General features: G+C 41.3%; 1 protein-coding gene across 1 annotated transcript in view; it reads right to left on the bottom strand.

Annotated features, from left to right (window-relative positions):
- Positions 1 to 20295, bottom strand: part of DNAH3 (dynein axonemal heavy chain 3) — a 164550-nt gene that overhangs the window by 105121 nt on the left and 39134 nt on the right. The window contains exons 18-23 of the mRNA XM_043560338.1: positions 15557 to 15768; positions 11128 to 11219; positions 6365 to 6479; positions 4285 to 4401; positions 3316 to 3495; positions 1799 to 1935 (exon numbers count right to left, since the gene is read on the bottom strand). Of these exons, the coding sequence (XP_043416273.1) occupies positions 1799 to 1935; positions 3316 to 3495; positions 4285 to 4401; positions 6365 to 6479; positions 11128 to 11219; positions 15557 to 15768 (853 nt within the window). The remainder of the gene's footprint in view (positions 1 to 1798; positions 1936 to 3315; positions 3496 to 4284; positions 4402 to 6364; positions 6480 to 11127; positions 11220 to 15556; positions 15769 to 20295) is intronic.

Here is a 20295-nt window from a genome sequence, read left to right as displayed (position 1 = left end):
TTAACACAGGTGATCTATGTGGACTCATCAAGTGTGACAATGAATAAGGCTCAAAGGCCATAAGAGTAATAATTAAATTACTTGGATAACTTAACATAAAATCATTATTTAGCACTCCATATTTTCAAGACAAAATTAATTTCAAATATGTGAAATTATTCATTAACATTTTCAAAGTGTTTTCTGAGAGTGCATGACTTTATAAAAATGCGTAAGGAAACTGAGATATTCATGGTGAGAGACAGAGAGAGAGAGGGAAAGAGGGAGGGAGAGAGAATAGAGTGTGCGTGCGTGTGTGTGTGTGTGTGTGTGTGTGTGTGTGTGTAATTTAGGGAGAAAAGCAGTCTCAGAGAGATTAAATAACAGGGTATCTTATACAGACTGCCTGGATTGAATTCTAGCTTGTCCATTTACCAGTCTTGTGTCTTCTGGCAAGTTACTGTTTCCTTATTTGTAAAAGGAAATAATAATAATGCTTCCAACTTCATAGGATTATTTTGAGTTTAAGTAAGTTAATACATGTAAGGCACCTAGAGAAGTGTCCTGGTATATGGTAAATGCTGTGTTAGTGTTGGCTATTGCTCATATTTTTATAAGGAATAACAGGACAGGGTATAGGACTAAAAGCCCAAATCTCAGGGGTTTCCTCTTCCTAAGTTTTGTACTTCCAAGTTCAGGTTCCTTCCATGATTTGTGCTGTATTTGTGTTGTCCAAAACTGAAGCCATGAGCTGTACGTGGCTATCTACGTTGCAAAATTAATATTAAATACATTAAAAATTCACTTTCTCAGGCACGCTAGCCACATTTAAAGTGCTATATAGCTACATGCGCCTAATGGCTACTGTATTGGACAGCACAAATACAGAACATTCCTATCATTGTAGAAAGTTCTATCACACAATGCTGCACTGCATAGACACAAGGACATTTGTAAATCCTAAACAAACCATTTTTAAAAAATTTCTGGTGGAGGGGCACCTGGCTGGCTCAGTCAGTACAGAATATGACTCTTGATCTCAGGGTCATGAGTTTAAGCTCCACACTGGGCATGGAGCTTACTTAAAAAAAATTTTTTTTAAGTTTGTGGTAGAAAGCAGGAAACTAATTTTGTCTCCATAAAAGGGAACACAAAAATTTACTTTTCCTAAAAGCAAATTTGGATCAAACCAACATCCCAATTCAAGTCAAATGACATGGATAGATATCAGCAGTGAGAATCCTCTTTCTGAAACCAACACTCTAAAATGACTGACTTTTACGCAGAAGCAAAAATATAAATATTTCACAAGAGTCAAATATTTAAAAACACACCTACCAGAAACTGCAAAATTTGATGTCAAAAAACATTTAACTGTTTAAATGGCTAAATGCTTTACATGCATTATCTCCTTGATCTGCACAAATATATGAGGTAGGAGCCATTATTATATTTCTATTTTACAGTGAAGAACCTGAGGCTCAGGTAGATTTGCTAAAAGTCTCAAGATTAATAAGTGGAAAAGCTGGGACTCAAACAGAGGTCTGTTTAACTCCCAAGTCTAGGCTCTTAATCAGGACTACTATATCCCTTCAACTGGGTATTTGACCATGATTTGGTTCCTACTGGTGTCCATTCAACCTCACTCTAAGCAATGACCAGAAAGACATGCCCTACTCCTGAAAGCTTGTGGGGAATGGAAAACCAGGAAAAAACTATGAAAAAGATTGGTAGAAGCCAACCCTCAGGATGAAAAATGTAATTCTAACTATACATGGGTCAAAAAGGTAACTCCAAACAAAAGAATAGTACTGAATACCTGGGGAAAAACAGTCTCTTCTTCTCCAAGTAATCATTCAGCCCCTTCTGGATGTCCTCTAAGAGGAGGTTGGCTTCCTGAAGCCTCTCAGCCATCCGTGGCTGGTCTGCTGCCACCAGAACCCTGGTATCTTTCACCTAGGTTCCATAAAAAAATGAGAATCACCACAGGGTTCCTAGATTCTGAGACTGATCATTGAGTATATGACCAAGCTCATCAATTGCTGACTTCCCTGCCCAGCTAACTGCCTCCTAATCCCACAAGGGTGAATGCTCATACAACATGATCCTCTTCCTCTGGACATGGTCGACTCCTCCTTCTATAAAAACCTTCCAGGGCTCCTGGGTGGCTCATTGGTTAAGTGTTCAACTTTGGTTCAGGTCATGATCTCATGGTTCATGGGTATGAGTCTCGAATCTGGCTCTGTGCTGACAGCTTGGAGCCTAGAGGCTGCTTTGGACTCTGTGTCTCCCTCTCTCTCTGCCCCTCCCCTGCTTGCGTGCTCTCTCTCTCAAAATTAAACATTAAAAAATTAAAAAAAAAAACTTTCCATTTTGTACAACTCCTTTGAGCATCCTATTATTTGTTAGATGGGATAGTGCCCAATTTATGAATTCTTTAAAAAAGCCAATTTGATCTTTAAAATTTATTCAGTGGAACTTTTGTTACTGAACACTTGCAACTGAAGAATCTAACTAATATGGAGTTGGAGGAAGCAGGATATCATGAAAACTGGCTCCACTGGTTGGGCAATATAAATTCCCACTAACACAGATAAATATTCTTGAGATAAATTCTTTATAAGTGAGCCCCAATTTGAGTACACTTGACTTCAAAAAGGAAAAAGGTATCATCTCTTAATGGATACCCCTGATTGCCCTGTATGCCCAGTGAACTCATCCTAAAAGGCTTGTTTCTGATGTTGCCCCCTTTGCAGCCTTTCTTGACACTCCCAGGCAACTAAACCACTCTTCTGTGTTCTAAAAGGTGTTTATATATACTTCTTTTATAGCTCTCTTATTTACCTCTGAGTCTCTCCTCACAAGACAGTGAATTTTATAAAGGCAGAAATCATATACTAGTCATCTTCAAGTTGTTTTCTGACTGTTAATTCAATGCTGGGTATTGAATAAACATTTGTTAAATAACTAGGTAACTGAATATGGAGAATGATTTGAATTCTAAAATGATCCTCAATCTATAAAAGTTCTATTGCATTATCATGTGACACAGTCTTCTACCTCATTAGGAATGAGAACTAAATCATACAAACTACTAACAGTTGCCTCTAAGGAGGTAGGCTTTCAAAAGGCCTCCACTCTCTGTATTACATATTTATACATTTGAATTTTTAGTAACAACTTTCAAAATTAGAAAAAAATTTAAAAAATATCAAATTTGAAAAAATCTAGTTTACTTATAAATTTCAAGGGACATGGCTACGATGTGCAGTGAGGAACATCTGTACAGCATCCCACATTCCTGATGGAGAGATGTGCTAGGGAGGAAAAACTCACCGCTTGGGACATGAGTGATTTCCAGTAACTATCAACGGTGGCAAATTTCCTGCCCTCTTCTGGCATCTGGGCTATGATGTCCTCTGAGCTGAAGATCGGTTCCAGGTACAGCCAGGTGGCTTGGCATTTCAACCAGGCCTCCAAAATTTCCTGCACACGAACCAGCTTCTCTTCCCATTTCTGCGAATTTAGCATTTCATATCTGAATCATTAACCTGCCACTCTGCAACACAGACCCATTGCCTGAACAAACTGGATGGATTCATTCATTCATTTGCTCATTCACTTGTTTAAGAAAGTACTTATTATTTGCCCCCAGTGTTCTGGTCATTAGGCAATGTGGATACAGCAATGAAAAAAACAAGAGTCCTTGCCTTCATGCAGTTTTCCCAATGGAATAATATTAATAGCAGCTATAATGCTTACTCTGTGACAAGTGATGGTCTGAGTGCTTTACATATATGAAACCAGTTTAATTCAACAGATTTATGAGGGAGATACTATTACAAATCTCACTTTACAGATGCAGAAATGGACATAGAACAGTTCAAGTAACTTTCCCAAGGTCACACAACAAGGTACAAAGCCAGAATTTGAACCCAGGCAGTCTGGCTCCAGAGTGGCCTTAGCTTATGCCACTTCCACAAACACTGAGGCAAGAAAGGAGCCTAAACCCCTACTCTTATGTAGTTTATATTCTAGATTACTCTAGCTCATAAAATACTTTACAAATGTATTTTTATTCAGTGCATTAAAATCATCTCATCTTCTCTTTTGGCAGACTACTGTAAAGGCTCAGAGTGCCATATGCTTACTTGGATGGTTATTGCTTTCAGTCTTGAGTTATGTATTTTTTCCAATCAGGAAAAAGTGAGCTTCTTTGTTAACTGAACTTAAAAATCTTCTCCCTCCTCCAGCAAACCCAGAGCTAATGAGACATCAAGAACCCTCAATCTCATTTCCTCTTACCCGGCATTCTGCTTCTATTGGTTTGATGAATGGGGAGCCACACATAGTCTGGGTCTTTATCACGTGATCATCAAGTAACAGCTGAATGTCATCAACCGCACACAAGATGCTTGTACCCTATGAATAAAGATTCCCCGACCGTTCAAAACCACAAGCCCTCCCTCCCCGCCCCCCACTTTTCATGCTGATCTCCAAAGGCCCCACAGCTCAGATCTCCACCCAAGTGGGACAGAAATCTGTCTCACAGGGCATGGAATTTCTATTCTCTTCCTCGAAAGTGTTCTTAAAGACATTTATTTTCTACCTCCTTTGCAGAAATCAAACATGGTTCCAGCCCAGACCTACAACTAGTAGCTGTTGGGGACTGGGTGGGGGAAGGGCATATTATTCTAGTCCCTTCTCTATGTTCCTACTTCCACTTGCTTTGCTGGTTCTCTCTCAGGTAGGATGAGCTGCTAATCTGACTGGTTGGACCTTGACCTGTGGTTCCCATACTGTGTGCCAAGGTACCCCTGGGCGCTGCAGCAAACTAGCAGCAATTAGTTGTGGTTATTTAAAAATGAAACACAAATGTTTTTTTCTTTCCATTTATATGGATTAAAAAAAACAGTTGTTGAAATGACACAAATACTTATTAAAGTTGTTTGAACCTTATTACTTCATAAACAAAGCTGTTAGGTGTTTCTTTCAGCCCGGGGAGGGGAACTATAAAAAAACAAAGTTACCGAGACACAAAGGTACCACACACAGAAAAAAGTTTGGGAACTTCTGCCTATACATTTACTGGGCCATATTTTACTAGGAGCTCAGGTTACTGTGCCTTGGAGCTCAGCCCCTGTGAATGGCACTCTTCTTCCTTCTGGGCCACTGTGGTGAGCAAGCTGATAAGGGTCTGCCCCTGTCTGGCAGGTCTGGCCTTTCTGGGTCTGTTTTCACTTCCTTCAAGCCCACATCTGGGTGGTTAAATTGGAGCTAGGATATATTCTCTCATGTACCTTCTACCAGTAGCTCTGAATCAGAAGGTGTGTCTAGCTCTTGATAAAGTGCTACTGTGACTCCCTTTTGCTGTCGATCCTTGTCTATAGTTGTGTCAGTCCCAAACTCTGAAGATGGGCCAGGTGCAACTGACCTGTTTCCAGGTTCCCCAGGTTCAACCTCTCACCCCAGCCCAACAGCCCCTAGCAGTATCCAATCCCATCAGGTGATGTAGCACCACGCTACTGGCACTGTCAGTGGCCTGGTCTTGCTGAGAGAGGCCACAGTTCTCTTCCCTTACATTGGCTCAGCTATAGTTCCTATCCACGTGATCAAGGTGCCGTGACCATTCAAGTTAAAGCAGTGGAGAGTCACAAAAGATAACATGCAGCCTGGGGGACAGGGAGTTTCTTAATCTGTACTGCACGTTAGAAAAAAAAAAAAACAGGAGTGCTTGAAAAATACAGATTCTGTGGGTAAGAGGAGCCAGAAAGAATCAATTGCGGATTTTTTTTTTTTTAAGATGATCTAAGCATTGTTTACCCAGGTATGCTTCTGAGAGGCCTGGGGAGCCCTCCCTGGGAGATGCTAACTCAGCACGCTTACTCAGTTTCTTTGCACTGAGAAAGCCTGTAGCTCTCAATCAAAAGGCCTTTCTCATTTAAAAATGCACCCTTCCGGTGGGTGGGCTGGGGAGGAAGAATGACTGGCACGTGAAGGCAGATGGGAGGAAACAATCTAATGCACAGGATAGTGATTATAGACAAGCCGGCAAGAAAAACTCCAAAGTTGCTAAGAAACTGGATCTTAATTGTTCCTACCACAAAAAAGAAATGATAATTATGTGACATAACAGGGCTGTTAGCTAACACTAGGGTGGTGATCATATTGCAATACATAAATGTATCAAATCAACACATTTTACATCTCAAACTTACACAATGTTGCATGTCAATTATATCTCAATAAAAATAAATTAAAAAACAAGACGTTAGAGATCCCTCCTTCCCAAGTGCTGTTGCAATTCTGAATGACTCCCCTCTGTCACCTGCTACATAATCAAGGGGCTGCTGTCAGGGAGCTGGGCAGTTGGACTAACACTCACAGTGTCCCTGTACTTCACAAAGTTGAACATCATGTTAACCCAGTCTAACTTCATTTTTTCCAGGTTTTTCTCCAGAGAGTATTCCTTACTGGCGGCTGCACCAATGGGCTCCAGTCTAGAGAGAACACAGCAATAGCAACATCAACAGGAGGAAGGAGGGCAGTGAAAACATGGCAGAGGAGTAATTTTGGTTCATCCTTAAGACAAATTCAAAATGCCCTTAATTTTACTAAAATGTTTAATAACACCCGGCTCTAAGACGTGCTGGTTACCTCCAGTGTTTTGCAGAGTTTCTCACCCTCAGCACCAGTGGTGTACGGGCTGTGTTATGGGCTGAATTGCATCCCCCCAAAAATCATGCATTGAAGTCCTAAACCCCAGAATCTGAGAATGAGGGGTATCCCGTTTGGAGATAGGGTCTTTACTTTTATTTTTGAAGTTTATTTATTTGAGAAAGACAGGGGACATTGTGAGTGGGGGGAGGAGCGGGGGGGGGGGGTTGCGGAGAATCCCAAGCAGGCTCTGTGCTGCCAGCTGTGGAGAACCCAACGTTGGGCTCAAACTCACGAAACCGTTGGATCATGATCTGGGCGAAATCAAGAGTCAGACGCTTAACCCACTGAGCCAACCCAGGTGCCCCAGAGATAGGGTCTTTAAAGAGGTAGTTTAGTTATGTACAGAGTTGTTGATCACTATATTGTACATCTGAAACTAATATAACACTAATATACTGGAATTAAAATCTTAAAAAAGAGATCAGTTAGAGATAGTTCAGTTAAAATGAGGTCATTAGGATGGGTTCTAATCCAATATGACTGGGGTCCTTACATGAAATTAAGACAGACACACACAGAGGTAAGACCATGTGAGGATACAGGGAGAAAGCAGTCTTCTGCAAACCAAAAAGAGAGTCCTCACAAGGAACCAATTCTGCCAATGCCTTGATCTTGGACCTCCAGCATCCAGAACTATGAGAAAATAAGTTTCTGTTGTTTATGCCACCCAGCCTAAGGTATTTGTTATAGCAGCCCTAGCAAACTAATACTAATTAACTCTGTTGGGAGAGGGGGCTGTACATCCTCCTGTACATTGGAGGATGTTTAGTAGCATCCTTGGCATCTACTCAATAGATGCCAGTAGCAGACTCCCCCTGCTCCCACCTCTTGCCAGTTGTGGCAATCGAAAATGTCTCCAGATATTGTCAAATGTTTCCCAGCGGGGGTGGGGTGGATTGTCCCCAGTTGAGAACCATTCTTTCAAAGCCATTAAAATAAGACCCCCTTTTCTCTATTTTCATTTACTCCTTATTTCCCCCAGAATTATTATTGACTTCCTATTTAGATGTTAGAACTTCTATTAATTTACACGATGGCTTTGTTCCACTTCCTGTCCCTGCCCTTTTTTTTTTTAAACATAATCTGTATACCCAATATGGGGCTCGAACTCACAATCCCAAGATCAAGAGTCACATGCTCTACCAAGTGAGCCAGCCAGGAGCCCCTGCCCTACCTTTTTAATTTTAATGTTTACTTATTTTTGAGAGAGAGAGAGAGAGAGAGACAGACAGAGAGACAGAGACAGAGAGAGACAGAGAGAGAGAGAGAACATGAGCGAGGGGCAGAGAGAGAGGGAGGCAGAATCTGAAGCAGACTCCAGGCTCTCAGTTGTCAGCACAGAGCCCAACACAGGGTCCATGATCTCATGGACCAAGAGATCATGACCTGGGTTGAAGTCGGACACCCAACCAACTGAGCCACGCAGGTGCCCATGTCCCTACCTTTTTAAAAATCACTGCTATTTTCCTGATATGCTGGGTTCACATCCATAGCCCCTCTGTTCCACAGAAAAGGGGAAGACAAGTTCCTTTCTTCTTGCTTCCACATGGAGAGTTGGGGTCCTAAACTCAGGTGTGGCCTGGGAATTGGGAAGAACCAGGAAGCCAAGTTCTTGGAAGGAGAAGGAGGGATTATTCTCTCTGCCTCGGCACTTGTCTTTCATTGCAAGCTTGACTGGAGATGACACTATCTGGTCTTTGCATATAGGCAACTGAAGCCCAGATGAAGCAAGTGATAACCCCAAAGCCTCAATTGCAGCCAGGGAGTGCTGGAACCAGGTCCAGACACTAGTTCCTCTGACTTCCAATCCAGTGTTTCTTCCTCCTCCACTATGTGCCTTTTCTCTTCTCCTTATCAGAAGGAGCAAGAGAATTGTCCACACGTGGTCAGCCAAATAGGGTCAACTAAACAGAGCTGAGAACCTTTGCTCAGCTTCCTTGAGGGTAGTGGATGAGGCCCATTCCAAAGAATGACTGATCAAGACTTCAGCAGCATGGTCATCATCCTAAACGTGGCCTTCTTGGGAGATGACAAAATGAGTGTGCATTTAGGGAATAATTAATAAAGGCAGGTGCCAGCCCAGGTGGGAGTGAGACAAAGAGGCTGTCTGCATGTCTGTGACCAAGTCACTCAACAGGCCGTAGTGGGTCTGCCTCTGCACATATCAGGGGTTGTTGGTATAATTAAATAAGATAAAATGTTTGCAACATGCTTTATGACTTATAATTATGCAAAATATTGCACAGGAGAAGCATTAATAAGTTTGGGCATCCCTGAAGTCCAGCAACAGTTGACCTTAACCAAATGTGCTAAAGGAGCCCACTAACAGTGTGATGTGACAAAGTTGCATTAACTATGGGATGATGGAGACCTGGGACTGCACGCCTCATTAACAGGTTGTGGCTGAGAACTTAGACGTTAACTCAGCTCAGGTTATATGCCTTTCCTCATAACACTCAACATGACTCTAATTGCCCAGCTACTATTCTTCTTCCCATTTTACAGATAAGGATACTGAGACACACAGAGGCAAACAACTTAGCCAAGGTGTCACCACTTCTGGGTTTGTCACAGTGGGGCCAGCTGGCACGGAAAGTGGCAGAGTTGCTGTGTGTTTGCTTGGTTTCCATCTCCTTAGAGGAGTTTATTTTTTAGGCAGTACAGGGTAACAATACTTTAGGCTCTCGAATCAGCCAGTCTGGGCTCCAGTCTTGGTTCATTGAGTTACTAGCTGTGACCTCTGTCAAGTTACCTAAACACTCAGATCAACTTGCTTCTTCATCTGTAAAATAGGAATAATAGTAGCTACAACATTAGGTTATAGTGATGGATAAGTTGGTTAATGTTTATTAAATGTTGGTGCAGCATAAATGTTCTATAGCTGGTCTCTCTTAGAAACATCTATCTTATCGGGGAAAATGAAGCCTTTTCATGAAATAACCTACACCGTTTCTGTGGGTTTTATTTCATAGCCAACAATCTCACTAATCTGTCTCTAGGCTTCCTCCTCACAAAGGGACTACAATGGTGGTATTAGGGGGGTGGGAATCAGAGCATTCAGATGGCAGAGAGATTTGGGGGCCTATCCCACAGGGATGGAGAAAGGGGTTCCAAACTCTGGCGTGCATCAGAATCACCTGGAGCAGTACTGCCCATTCTAAATAAAAGGTGGGTCACATGTCACTTTAAGGTTTCCAGTAGCCATATTTTGAAAATGTAAAAAGAAACAGGTGAAAAAATTTTTAATAATTTATTTAATTCAGTATATCAAAAATATTCATTTCAACATATAATCAATATTAAAACTCATTAGACATTTTGCTTTTTTTTCTTAATAAGCCTTTGAAACCCAGCCTCTATTTATATTTGCCTCACCTCTAATTCAGAATAGTTACATTTCAAGGGCTCAGTAGGATATGTGGCTGGTGGCTTCTGGACTGGACAGTGCTGATCTGAAAAGCCGGTTAAAGCATAGATTGCAGGGTCCACACCCAGAATTTCTGATTCAGCAGACTGGGGTGGGGCCTGAGAATATACAATTCTAATAGGTTCCCAGGTGATGCTGATGCAGCTGGTCTGGGGCCACACTCTGAGAAGCATGTGTCGAGTTAGACCTGAACCCAGCTGTCTGACAGGGACTCCGGTCCAGGCAATACAGTATCTCCAATCCCCTGCCCTGGAGGTGTGGACAGTCAAGGTCCAACGAGTCTCTGGGTCCTGAAAACAGCAATTCAAAGAACACAGTTTCTGGCACACAGACTCTAGGGGCATTTGGAGAAAAGGAGAAAGCAAGTGAAACATTCTCTCACTGGACCATGTTTCCCGGACTCTAAGAACTCAGAGAGCTGCTCCTGTTTATTGCTGGTTTTTTGTTCAAAAGAGGAAACTGGGGGCGCCTGGGTGGCTTGATCGGTTGAGCATCCAACTTCCACTCGGGTCGTGATCTCACGGATCATGAGTTTGAGCCCTGCATTGGACTCTCTGCTGTCAGCACAGAGCCCACTTCGGATCCTCTGTCCCTCTCTTTCTGCCTCTCTCTCTCTCTCTCAGGAGGGAGGGAGGAAGGAAAGGAGGGTGGGAAGGAGGGAGGAAGGGAGGAAGAAACTGAAGCCCAGAAAAGGTGGAACAGTTTTACCTGAAGTCACTGAGACCTGGGCTTGGAGCTCAGGTTCCAAGAGCTTTTTTGTTTGTTTTTTGTAATTTCCCTTTAAAATAAAATCTCTGATTCAATTTTCTAGTTATAATCCATCATCAACCCAGCAGCTGAAAGTGAGTTTCACCAGTAGCTAATCACCCAAGGTGGAGGTTATTAAAAATGCTTAAGTTACCCCGAACCATAAAGAGAAAAACAGCCTGAGGTCAGTCATATCCTGTAGGAACTTAGATACTTTGATGGAAAAGCTTCCTGAAGGAGAGAAGGAGTCTTACTTGTCAACAAATTTGCCGAATCCGTATTCCAGCATATTTGAAAGGCAAGTTGTTTCTGTGGGTTTTATTTCATAGCCGACGATCTCACTGATCTGCAGAAAAAAGAAGAAAACAAGTGTGTACTGTCCAAGGTAGCACTGGCCAGTAGGCTTTCCATGATGTTGTACTCTGCACTGTCCCTTACAGTAGCCACCAGTCACATTTGGCCATTGAGCCCTGGAAATGTGGCTACTGTGATTGAGGAGCTGATTTTTTAAATCTATTTTTACTTAAAATTGAATAGCTGTGTACAGCTAGTGGCAAATGAATTGGATGGTGCAGGTCTAAAAATGTGGGAGGCTGCCTAGGGCCCGCACTGCATTCCATCTGGCTTACTGGGGGTCTCTACCCAGCAGCACTCGGTGGTCTTTGTGAGGACCAGTGGTGTCAACTTGTGAGCATCCTGGGGGTGCAACCGGATCTGGTTTGTTTTCGTGCTCCTAGTGCAAAGCCTGGTCCGTGACAGAAACTTCAGTGTTTGCTGAGTAAAAGGAGGAAGTCATGAGTACACAGACCCCCTCCACACAAATTCTGTGATCTGAGGATGCCGAGAAGGAAGAAATCCGCTCTGTCCAAATATCTTCCTTTCCACCCCAGTGTGCCAACTTGTTGGAACAGTTCGCAACTGTGTCCATTCCTTTGGTGTAAATACTACCCCAAGCTTGTCTTTTAAGTGAAAACATCCCTGAAGAAGGTCTCACTTGAAATCTCTGATGGCTTTGAATACTTTTCTCAAAGACAGAGATCTGGGGGAGGATGAGGGTTACATGTGCTCAAGAGGAGGAGCAAGAAGACTGAAGGATAATGAGGCTCTGTAAGAAATCTCACCTACTGCCCAATTTTGTCTCTGTTCAACCCCAGGAGGACTACAGAATGTCAGAGCAGAAAGCAATGTGAGAGGTGCAGGCTGTTCTGTCCTACTTAGCCCTGTGTCCCCAGGGCCTGGCAGTCAGTAGGCATCAATAAATATTTGCAGAGCAAAAGCATGAGTGAACCAGCTAATTCAAATGGCTTCCAATCTGGGTCCTGAGGACACCTGGAGGACCACTAGCATAGTGGAAATCAGAAGTAATAAACACTTATTGAGGGCTTACTATGAAGTAGGCACTGTTTTAAGACTTTTATACACTCATTTCATTCCCTCAATATGACGAGGAAGATACTAATGTACTATTACTCTTGTTTTACACATAAGGAAACTCAGACAAAGAAAATAAGTACCTTGTCCAAGACCATCCAACTAGTAAATGGAAGAATTGGGACTTGGACCCAGTTCTGCCTGAAAAGCTCTTCTTCATCACATCTAGTGGGGCTCTTAGGTCTTCTATGTACAGTTGTGAAGGTTATACACTGCATAACTCTAAAAAGTACAATTCACACTGTAGCATACACGAACAGCATTCCCTAGAGTTGTGGATTGCAGTCTGCACAACTGTTCCTGGTGGCCTTGGACTTTGATTTATTCTCATACCTGAAAATACGGCTTAGAACACACACTATCTCTAGGATTAAATGACATAACTACATAAAGCATTTGGCATAGGACTTGGCCAACTCAGAGATTAGTAGTTTTATTTATTTATTATTAAAAAATTTTTTTCAACATTTATTTTTGATAGACAGAGCATGAGTGGGGGAGGGGCAGAGAGAGAGGGAGACACATAATCTGAAGCAGGCTCCAGGCTCTGAGTTGTCAGCACAGAGTCCTATGCAGGGCTTGAACTCACGAACAGCGAGATCATGACCTGAGCCAAAGTCAGATGCTTAACTGACTGAGCCACCCAGGCGCCCCTATTTTTTTTTTTTTTGTAATTGCTTTTGTTAATTATAGAGACTAACAAAACATCTGGCTTTCTAATTCTAAGAGCTTGCAGCTGCCCTGTCTACTATGGAGCCACTAGCTTCTTGTGGCTATTGAGAACTTGAAATGTGACTGGCCCAAACTGAGATCCGCTCTAGGTGTAAAAGAATACCATGTTTCCAAGACTTAATATGAAAAATATGAGATCACATTAACATTTTTTTACATCGACTACCTATTGAAAAAATATTTTGAATATGTTTGGTTAAATGAAATGTAAATTTTTTTCATCTGTCAGTGCTTTTAAAAAACATGGCTACTAGAAACTTTAACACTAGACATATGGCTTGTATTATTTTCATTGGGCAGCATGGTCCTAGAGGGCTAGCTTTAGTATACACCACCGTGGTTTCTTCCTAAGTCAAATGTCACCCTGTTCCATCTTGTTTTAAATCACAGTAGCAACCCCTTTGCTGATATCAGTGCCCCAAATAAAGGGACTAGCCCTACCTGCTTAAGTTCTGGGAAATGGTCAGAAACCACAGCACAGCCACCCTATGACCCCAGAAGTTACATTTGGTAGCCTTGACAGCAAGAGGTGGTTTAGCCTTCAGAGCCCCCTGCCTGAGCCAGAACCTGTACAAATGGTTCTCTTGAGTTAGGCATTTGGGCAGAGAATGGTTCCCCTAGGCCGGTGGCTGTCTCTAGGGTGGCTTGTGGTTTGACCTACAATGCAGGCAGGACAGGCCTCTGACTGTGGGCACGCTTTTATGTATCTGGTGGCCTCTTTCCTGTCTGAGCTCACTTGTAACTGTTCAGCCCACTGGGGTTCCACTTTCGGGGTTCATTATTCAGGAGCCACCTTCTTGGGGCTATATTACACTCTTACCTACAGCTTACTGTCCCCTCTGACCTGATATTTCTTTCCCCATTCCCCCCATCTAGGCTGAGTCATAGACCTAGATTCCAATTCCCTCTCCCACCACTTACTAGTCACATGACCATTTACTTATTCTCTCCAAAGCCTCAGTTTCCTTATCTGTGAAGTGGAGATGATCATCCCTACTTCAAAGGGTTGTTGAGAGGATAAAATGAGGGAATCCACACAAAGTATACAACACAGTGCCTAGTTTATAGTTGGTATGAACTATGTTTGAGCTATTACTGTTATTATTCTTCTAAGGAATTTTTTCCCATTCTGTCCATCTAAGTGATCTGTAAATGAGCATTATGAATGTCTAGGAATGGTTGGGATTTTTAAAGTGTCTACATGTGGGAATAGCATCATCAAAGGGAAAGGACCAGGTGGAGGAGATGGCTTTCCGAGTCTCCTGAGGGGTTTTTTAAAGGCCATTGATGAGGGCACTTTCTATAGTGCCATCTCATGGAGAGACCTAGCACTACACCAAAGGCCACTTGTCTATCCAACCTCCCCAACCCTCCAAATGGGCCAATGTACTAGTCAGGCTAGGTCCATAGGGGCACCCTATGAGCACCAAGTGGGGGCAGGTGCTCCTGTGCAGCCCTCTCTGCTGGGACAGCCCAAGACCATAAGTCTCCTAAGAGGACCTCTCCCCTGCCCTCCTTTACACCCTTTACTTAGGTGTTGAGTTTCAAGGCTTTCTGGGAAACTGAAAGCAGTTCTTCTTTACAGAAAAATCCAGAATCTCTGACATATCAAGATCTTGGTCTTCCCAGAGAGATCAAAATGCTCTGAGCTCAGACTTCATTCTCTGGAAGGTAATGGGTGTGCTCTCAGATTAGGTCCTTCCAGAGACATGTCCTCAGTCTTGTGCATGTTTCCAAAAGAGGGAATTCTAGGCCAAGTCACAGAGAAATCTGCCTATGGAGAGGCAGTTTCAACTCCAACTCCCTGGTAGAGGACGTTTCAAGGCCATTTCTAGCCCTTGAATGTGATGATTATTTTAGAAACACAGTCAGTTTTCTTTTTTCTGCTTAGTGTTCACACCACACTTATCACCCTCACACTTAGTTGCTTATAAAAGTCCCAACTATTTTTAGAGGAGAATATTTATTATTCTCATTTATAGACTCAAAGGGCTGAAAGAAGAGTGAGGTATTATTTCCGAACATAGCCTGCTGGACGATGAAGCTCTACAATATCACTGGCCCAAGCAGGAATCATCTGGCATTGTCAAGAGGCCCCAGGAAAAGGCATGGCTTTCTCTTTTGTGTGTCCTTCATCAAGGGACAAATCCAGGCCCCTCTCACTGTAATTCAATGCCCTTATCATCCTTTAGGGTCCTGAGCAGCCACTTGCTTACAAAAGCAGACTACAAGAGTCTTTCTAGCCACTGGCTGAAGCAATATTCAATCATCAATAATGGGATCTCCAAAGAAAGGGGTCAACCTGTTTATGTGGAGAGGCAGGCATTTCATCCTGTATCCTGCCTATTTCCTTCCTTTAAAAGACTTTCCCTCCCATTATTAACCCCTTGGCTTCAAGCAGATTTTCCTTTCAGAAAGGAGAGGCTTGACCCAGTAATGGTTCCTGCCTTCCAAAGGGCGACCAGGACCAGGTAGGCATAGGCATTGACTGGCTGGCTAGAGGTGGATAGTGACAGTCACCTGCTGCCAGTGCCGGTCTTTCATCCCTGGGTTGCAGGAAATGCTGAGGATAGGGATGTGTTGCTTGAATTTCTCAATCTTCATTTTCACATTCTCTGCTAACCGCCTGGGTGCAGGTACATCAGCTAGAGTCTTGGTCAATTTATATATCGTTCTCCACATATTCCCTACTTCCTCTGAGATTTCCTCAGCATTCAGCAAAAAGAGGGGTCCTGAAATAGAAATCATGAGAGAAGGGTCAGACCACCAAGTAGATGTTAGTCATGGGTACACCTTTAATTCCCTGAATTTAGGATTCTGCGTATCTATGGTATGGATATGGGAACAAGCATAGGCTTTGGAGTGGGGTCTGGATCTAAAACCTCTCCTTAGCCAATGAAACATTGGGCATGTTTGTCTCAACTTTTCTAAGCCTCAACAGTATCACCTACGATACAGGGGTAATAACGGATACCTTGGCAAGTGACCATAAGCAAGGTAAGTAAAGTGGCGAGCACAACATAACGCCTGCTGTGTAATGCAAGTGTAGTCATGGAATCAGTTGTTAGCCCTGGTTGTAGATGCCATTACAGAAGCAGTAAAAGGTGCTCCACAAATACTGTGAAATATTAACAACTGGAGAATGTGGGTGAACGAGGATATGGGAGTTCTTTGTATAGCTCTGGCAACTTTTGTGTAAGTTTGAAATTATAGTAAAAAGATTCTTTTCAAAACAAAAATTCACCCCTCATTAAAAAAAAAAAAGTGCGCCAAAACATTAATTTCCTTCTCCTCCTTTTCTTCATAGGGATCCTATAGCATTTGGGTTTCACATTTGGTCAAAATCCTTCCACGCTGCTGCTTTCTTCCCCGAGGATATATCAAATCGGTGTTAACTCTTGTGTCATGATGTTGCTAATTTACTCAAAAACTCTCTTATTTCATGGCTACCAAGACTAAATAAAGCTTCGTTAATTTAACTTGTTTCATCAGCCCAACATTTGTGAGTTGAGTGATCAAAAATTAAAACTCTTTGGAGCACCTGTGTGGCTCAGTTAAGCATCTGACTTCAGCTCAGTCAGGTCATGATCTCACAGGTTGTGGGTTTAGGCCCTGCATCAGACTCTGTGCTGAAAGCTTGGAGCCTGGAGCCTGCTTCGGATTCTGCATCTCCCTCTCTCTCAGCCCTTCCCCTGCTCATGCTCTGTCTCTCTCTGTCTCTCAAAAATGAATAAACATTAGAAAAAATTTTTTTAATTAAAACTTTTTGAACTGTACATAGTGTACAGGAAATATATAAAAATAATAATACACCATGTCCAATTGGGGTTTTTTATGGTAATGTGAGGCTTGTTTAATATTTGAAAATCAAACAATGTAATATACTCTATTAACAATCTAAAAAAAGAAAATCACATGATAGTATCAACAGATGTGGAAAAAGCATTTGAAAAAATTCAGTATCCATTTATGATAAAAACCTCTAAACCAACTAGAAATAGAAAGAAGCTTATCAGCTTGATAAAGGGCATCTATGAAAAACCTATACTACCACCATACTCTTGTATATTGGAAATATGTATGGTTTTTTACATGTCAATCATACTATATCAAAGTGATTTTAAAAAACAAAACCAGAGGTGCCTGGGTGGCTCAGTTAGTTAAGCTTCTGACTTCAGCTCAGGTCATGCTCTTGTGGTTCATGAATTCGAGCCCTGCATCAATCCCAACTTCAGATCCTCTGTCCTTCCTCTCTCTCTGTCCCTTCTCTGCTCATTCTCTCTCAAATGAATGTATGAATGAATGAATACATAAATAAAATTTAAGGCTTTTCTATAAAAAAACAAAAAAAAAGGATAAAGAATAGAGAGAAAGAAAGAAAGAAAGATCCCTAACAGTTAATGGTGAAAGATGGAATACTTTTTCCCTAAGACAAAGCAAGAATTTTCACTCTCATAATTCCTTATCAACATCATACTTAAAATCCTAGACAGTACAATGAGGCATGAAAAAGAAAGAGGAGGCATACAGATTGGAAGAGAAGAAATAAAATGTCTTAGTTTTCCTGATGACATGACTGTTTATACAGGTGATCCAAGAAATCTAAATAACAACAATAATGAAATCTTTGCTGGAGAGCAAAAACACTGTAACAGAAATGAGAATATATCTGATGGGTTCATTAGTAGACTAGACGCAGCTGAGGAAAGAATCTTTGAGTTTGAGAATATGTCACTAGAAACTTGCAAAGTTAAAAAGAAAATAAGATGGGGGAAGAAATGGAGCAGAAAGGCTAAGAACTGTGGGATAGCTACAAGATGTGTAACACACTGGTAATGGAACTACCAGAAGCAGCAGAGAAAGAAATGGAAAAAATATGTGAAGCATTAATGACTGAGAATTTCCTCCAAATTAATGTCAGACACCAAGCTACAGATCCAGGATAAATGCCAAAAATGACACTTAGGTATATGACATGCAAGCTGTAGAAAATCAAAGTTAAAGAAAAAACTTGAAAAATGCCAGTGGGGGGGGGGGCAGGGGGAAACACCATACCTTTAGAGAAGCAAAAATAAGCCTTACATTCTACTTCTCCTCAGAAAACACACAAACAAGAAGAGAGTGGAATGAAGTATTAAAAGTATTGAGAGAAAAAAAACCCAACCAACCTAAAATTCTCTATCCTGAGAAATTATCCTTCAGAAGTGAAGGAGTAACAAATACTTTCTCAGACAGAGAGAAATTGAGGGAATTTGCCAGTAGGTACCTTGCAAGAAATGTTAAAAGAAGTTCTTCAGAAAGAAGGAAAAGTATTTGTCAGAAACACAGATTTACTTAAAGAAAGGAGGAACATTAAGGAAAGGATAAGTGAAGGTAAAATAAATACTTTGATTTTTCTTATTCCTAGATGATCTAACAGTTTGTTCAAAATAATAAGAGCAACAATATATTTGATGATTACAGTTTATATACAGGTGTAATGAAGAACAGAAATGACACAGCAGATAGAAGGGAAGAATTAGGAACACTTTGCTTTTACAAGGCATTTTTGAAATGAAGTTATATATAAACTTTAAATATGGCCCAGCAATCTATTCCCAAGCATTTATCCCAGAAGAACAGAAACTTATGTTAACATAAAAACTCATGCATGAATGTTTATAGCAGCTATATTCATAACAGCCTAAAACTGGAAACAGCCCAAATATCCACCAGTGGATAAATGGGTAAACAAACTGGTATATCCATGCAATGGAACACTACCTAGCATAAAAGGGAAGGACCTATGGATATATCCAAAAACTTGGATGAATCTCAAAGTAGTATGCTGTGTGAAAGAAGCACTCTCAAAAGGTCTCAAAAAGACAAAACTATAGTAATAATGAAGAGCTCAACAATGCCAGGTCTTCTGGCTGAGGGGAGAGTGTGACTACAAGGGGCAGTACAAGAAATTTTACTGAAACGATGAAACTTCTGCTCTCTGATCGTGGTGAATCTATACATGTGTTAACATTTATATACCAAAAAAAGTCCTTTTTGTTGTATATGAATTAAAAAAATTAAGTGTAAAAAAATTAAAAAAAAAATTTGTTTTTATTTTTGAGAGAGACAGAGTGGGAGCAGGGGAGGGGCAGAGAGAGAGAGGGAGACACAGAATCCTAAGCAGGCTCCAGGCTATGAGCTGTCAGCATAGAGCCTGATGAAGGGCTTGAACTCACGAATGTGAGATCATGACGTGAGCCAAAGTCAGACTCTTAACTGAACCAAGTGCCCCTAAGTGTAAAAAAATTTTAATACAGTATCTCTTTCTAATAAAAAGACTTGGTCAACTATAAATATTTCTCTGACACCATAAAAATTTTGTATCTTAAACCAATGAAAAGCATCATGTTTAAAGGTGACACTCTGCAGGAATTCCCATGAAAATCAGGAAGAAGACAGAGATGCCCATTATTACCACTGTTTATTTTGGAAGTGCTGGTCAACACAGAACAGTGAATAAATAAAGGGGTATGAAAATAAATAAAGAAGGTAAAATATATTGTTTAGATATGACTGATAACCTGGAAAGTTTAAGAGCATCAGCGAAAATGCAAGTTTTTTAAATGAAAAAGAAAATGCCAATTTAAACATAAAATCAACAGAGGTGCCTGGGTGGCTCAGTCGGTTATAAGCTTCTGACTTTGGCTCAGGTCATGATCTTGAGGTTCATGGGTTCAAGCCCCACATTGGGCTCTGTGCTGACAGCTCAGAGCCTGGAGCCTGCTTCGGATTCTGTGTCTCCCTCGGTCTCTGCCCCTCCCCTGCTCGCGTTCTCTTTCTCTCAAGTAAACATTAAAAAAATTTTTTTAATGAAAAATAAACATTAAATCAACAAAACTAAATTAAACAAACAAACAAATAAATAAAATAAATCAGCAAAAAGTTTTCAAAGCTATTATTTCCCAGGTTCATTGAGGGTGTGAAGAATGGGCACTCAAGTGCTGCTAGAAGGGTAATAAAACATAACTTTTCTGGAAGACCATAACAATATCATCATCATCAACAACCAGTTTTTAAAATCCTAGTAATTTTCATTACAATAGCTTTGATCTAGCCATTTCACTTTCAGGAATTTATCCTAAGAAAACGATCAAAATTGCATCCAGAAAACTGGTGCAAAGACGCTCATCACAGTTGTGCTTGAAATAACTGCGGCACTGGAAACTGAAGGCTCACCTTGAAGGGTCCCTGTGTTTGTCCTCTGCTCTTATGCCCTC

This window comes from Prionailurus bengalensis, chromosome E3 (assembly GCF_016509475.1).
Source record: "Prionailurus bengalensis isolate Pbe53 chromosome E3, Fcat_Pben_1.1_paternal_pri, whole genome shotgun sequence".
NCBI lineage: Eukaryota > Metazoa > Chordata > Mammalia > Carnivora > Felidae > Prionailurus > Prionailurus bengalensis.
This window is presented reverse-complemented; position numbering and strand designations above follow the sequence as displayed.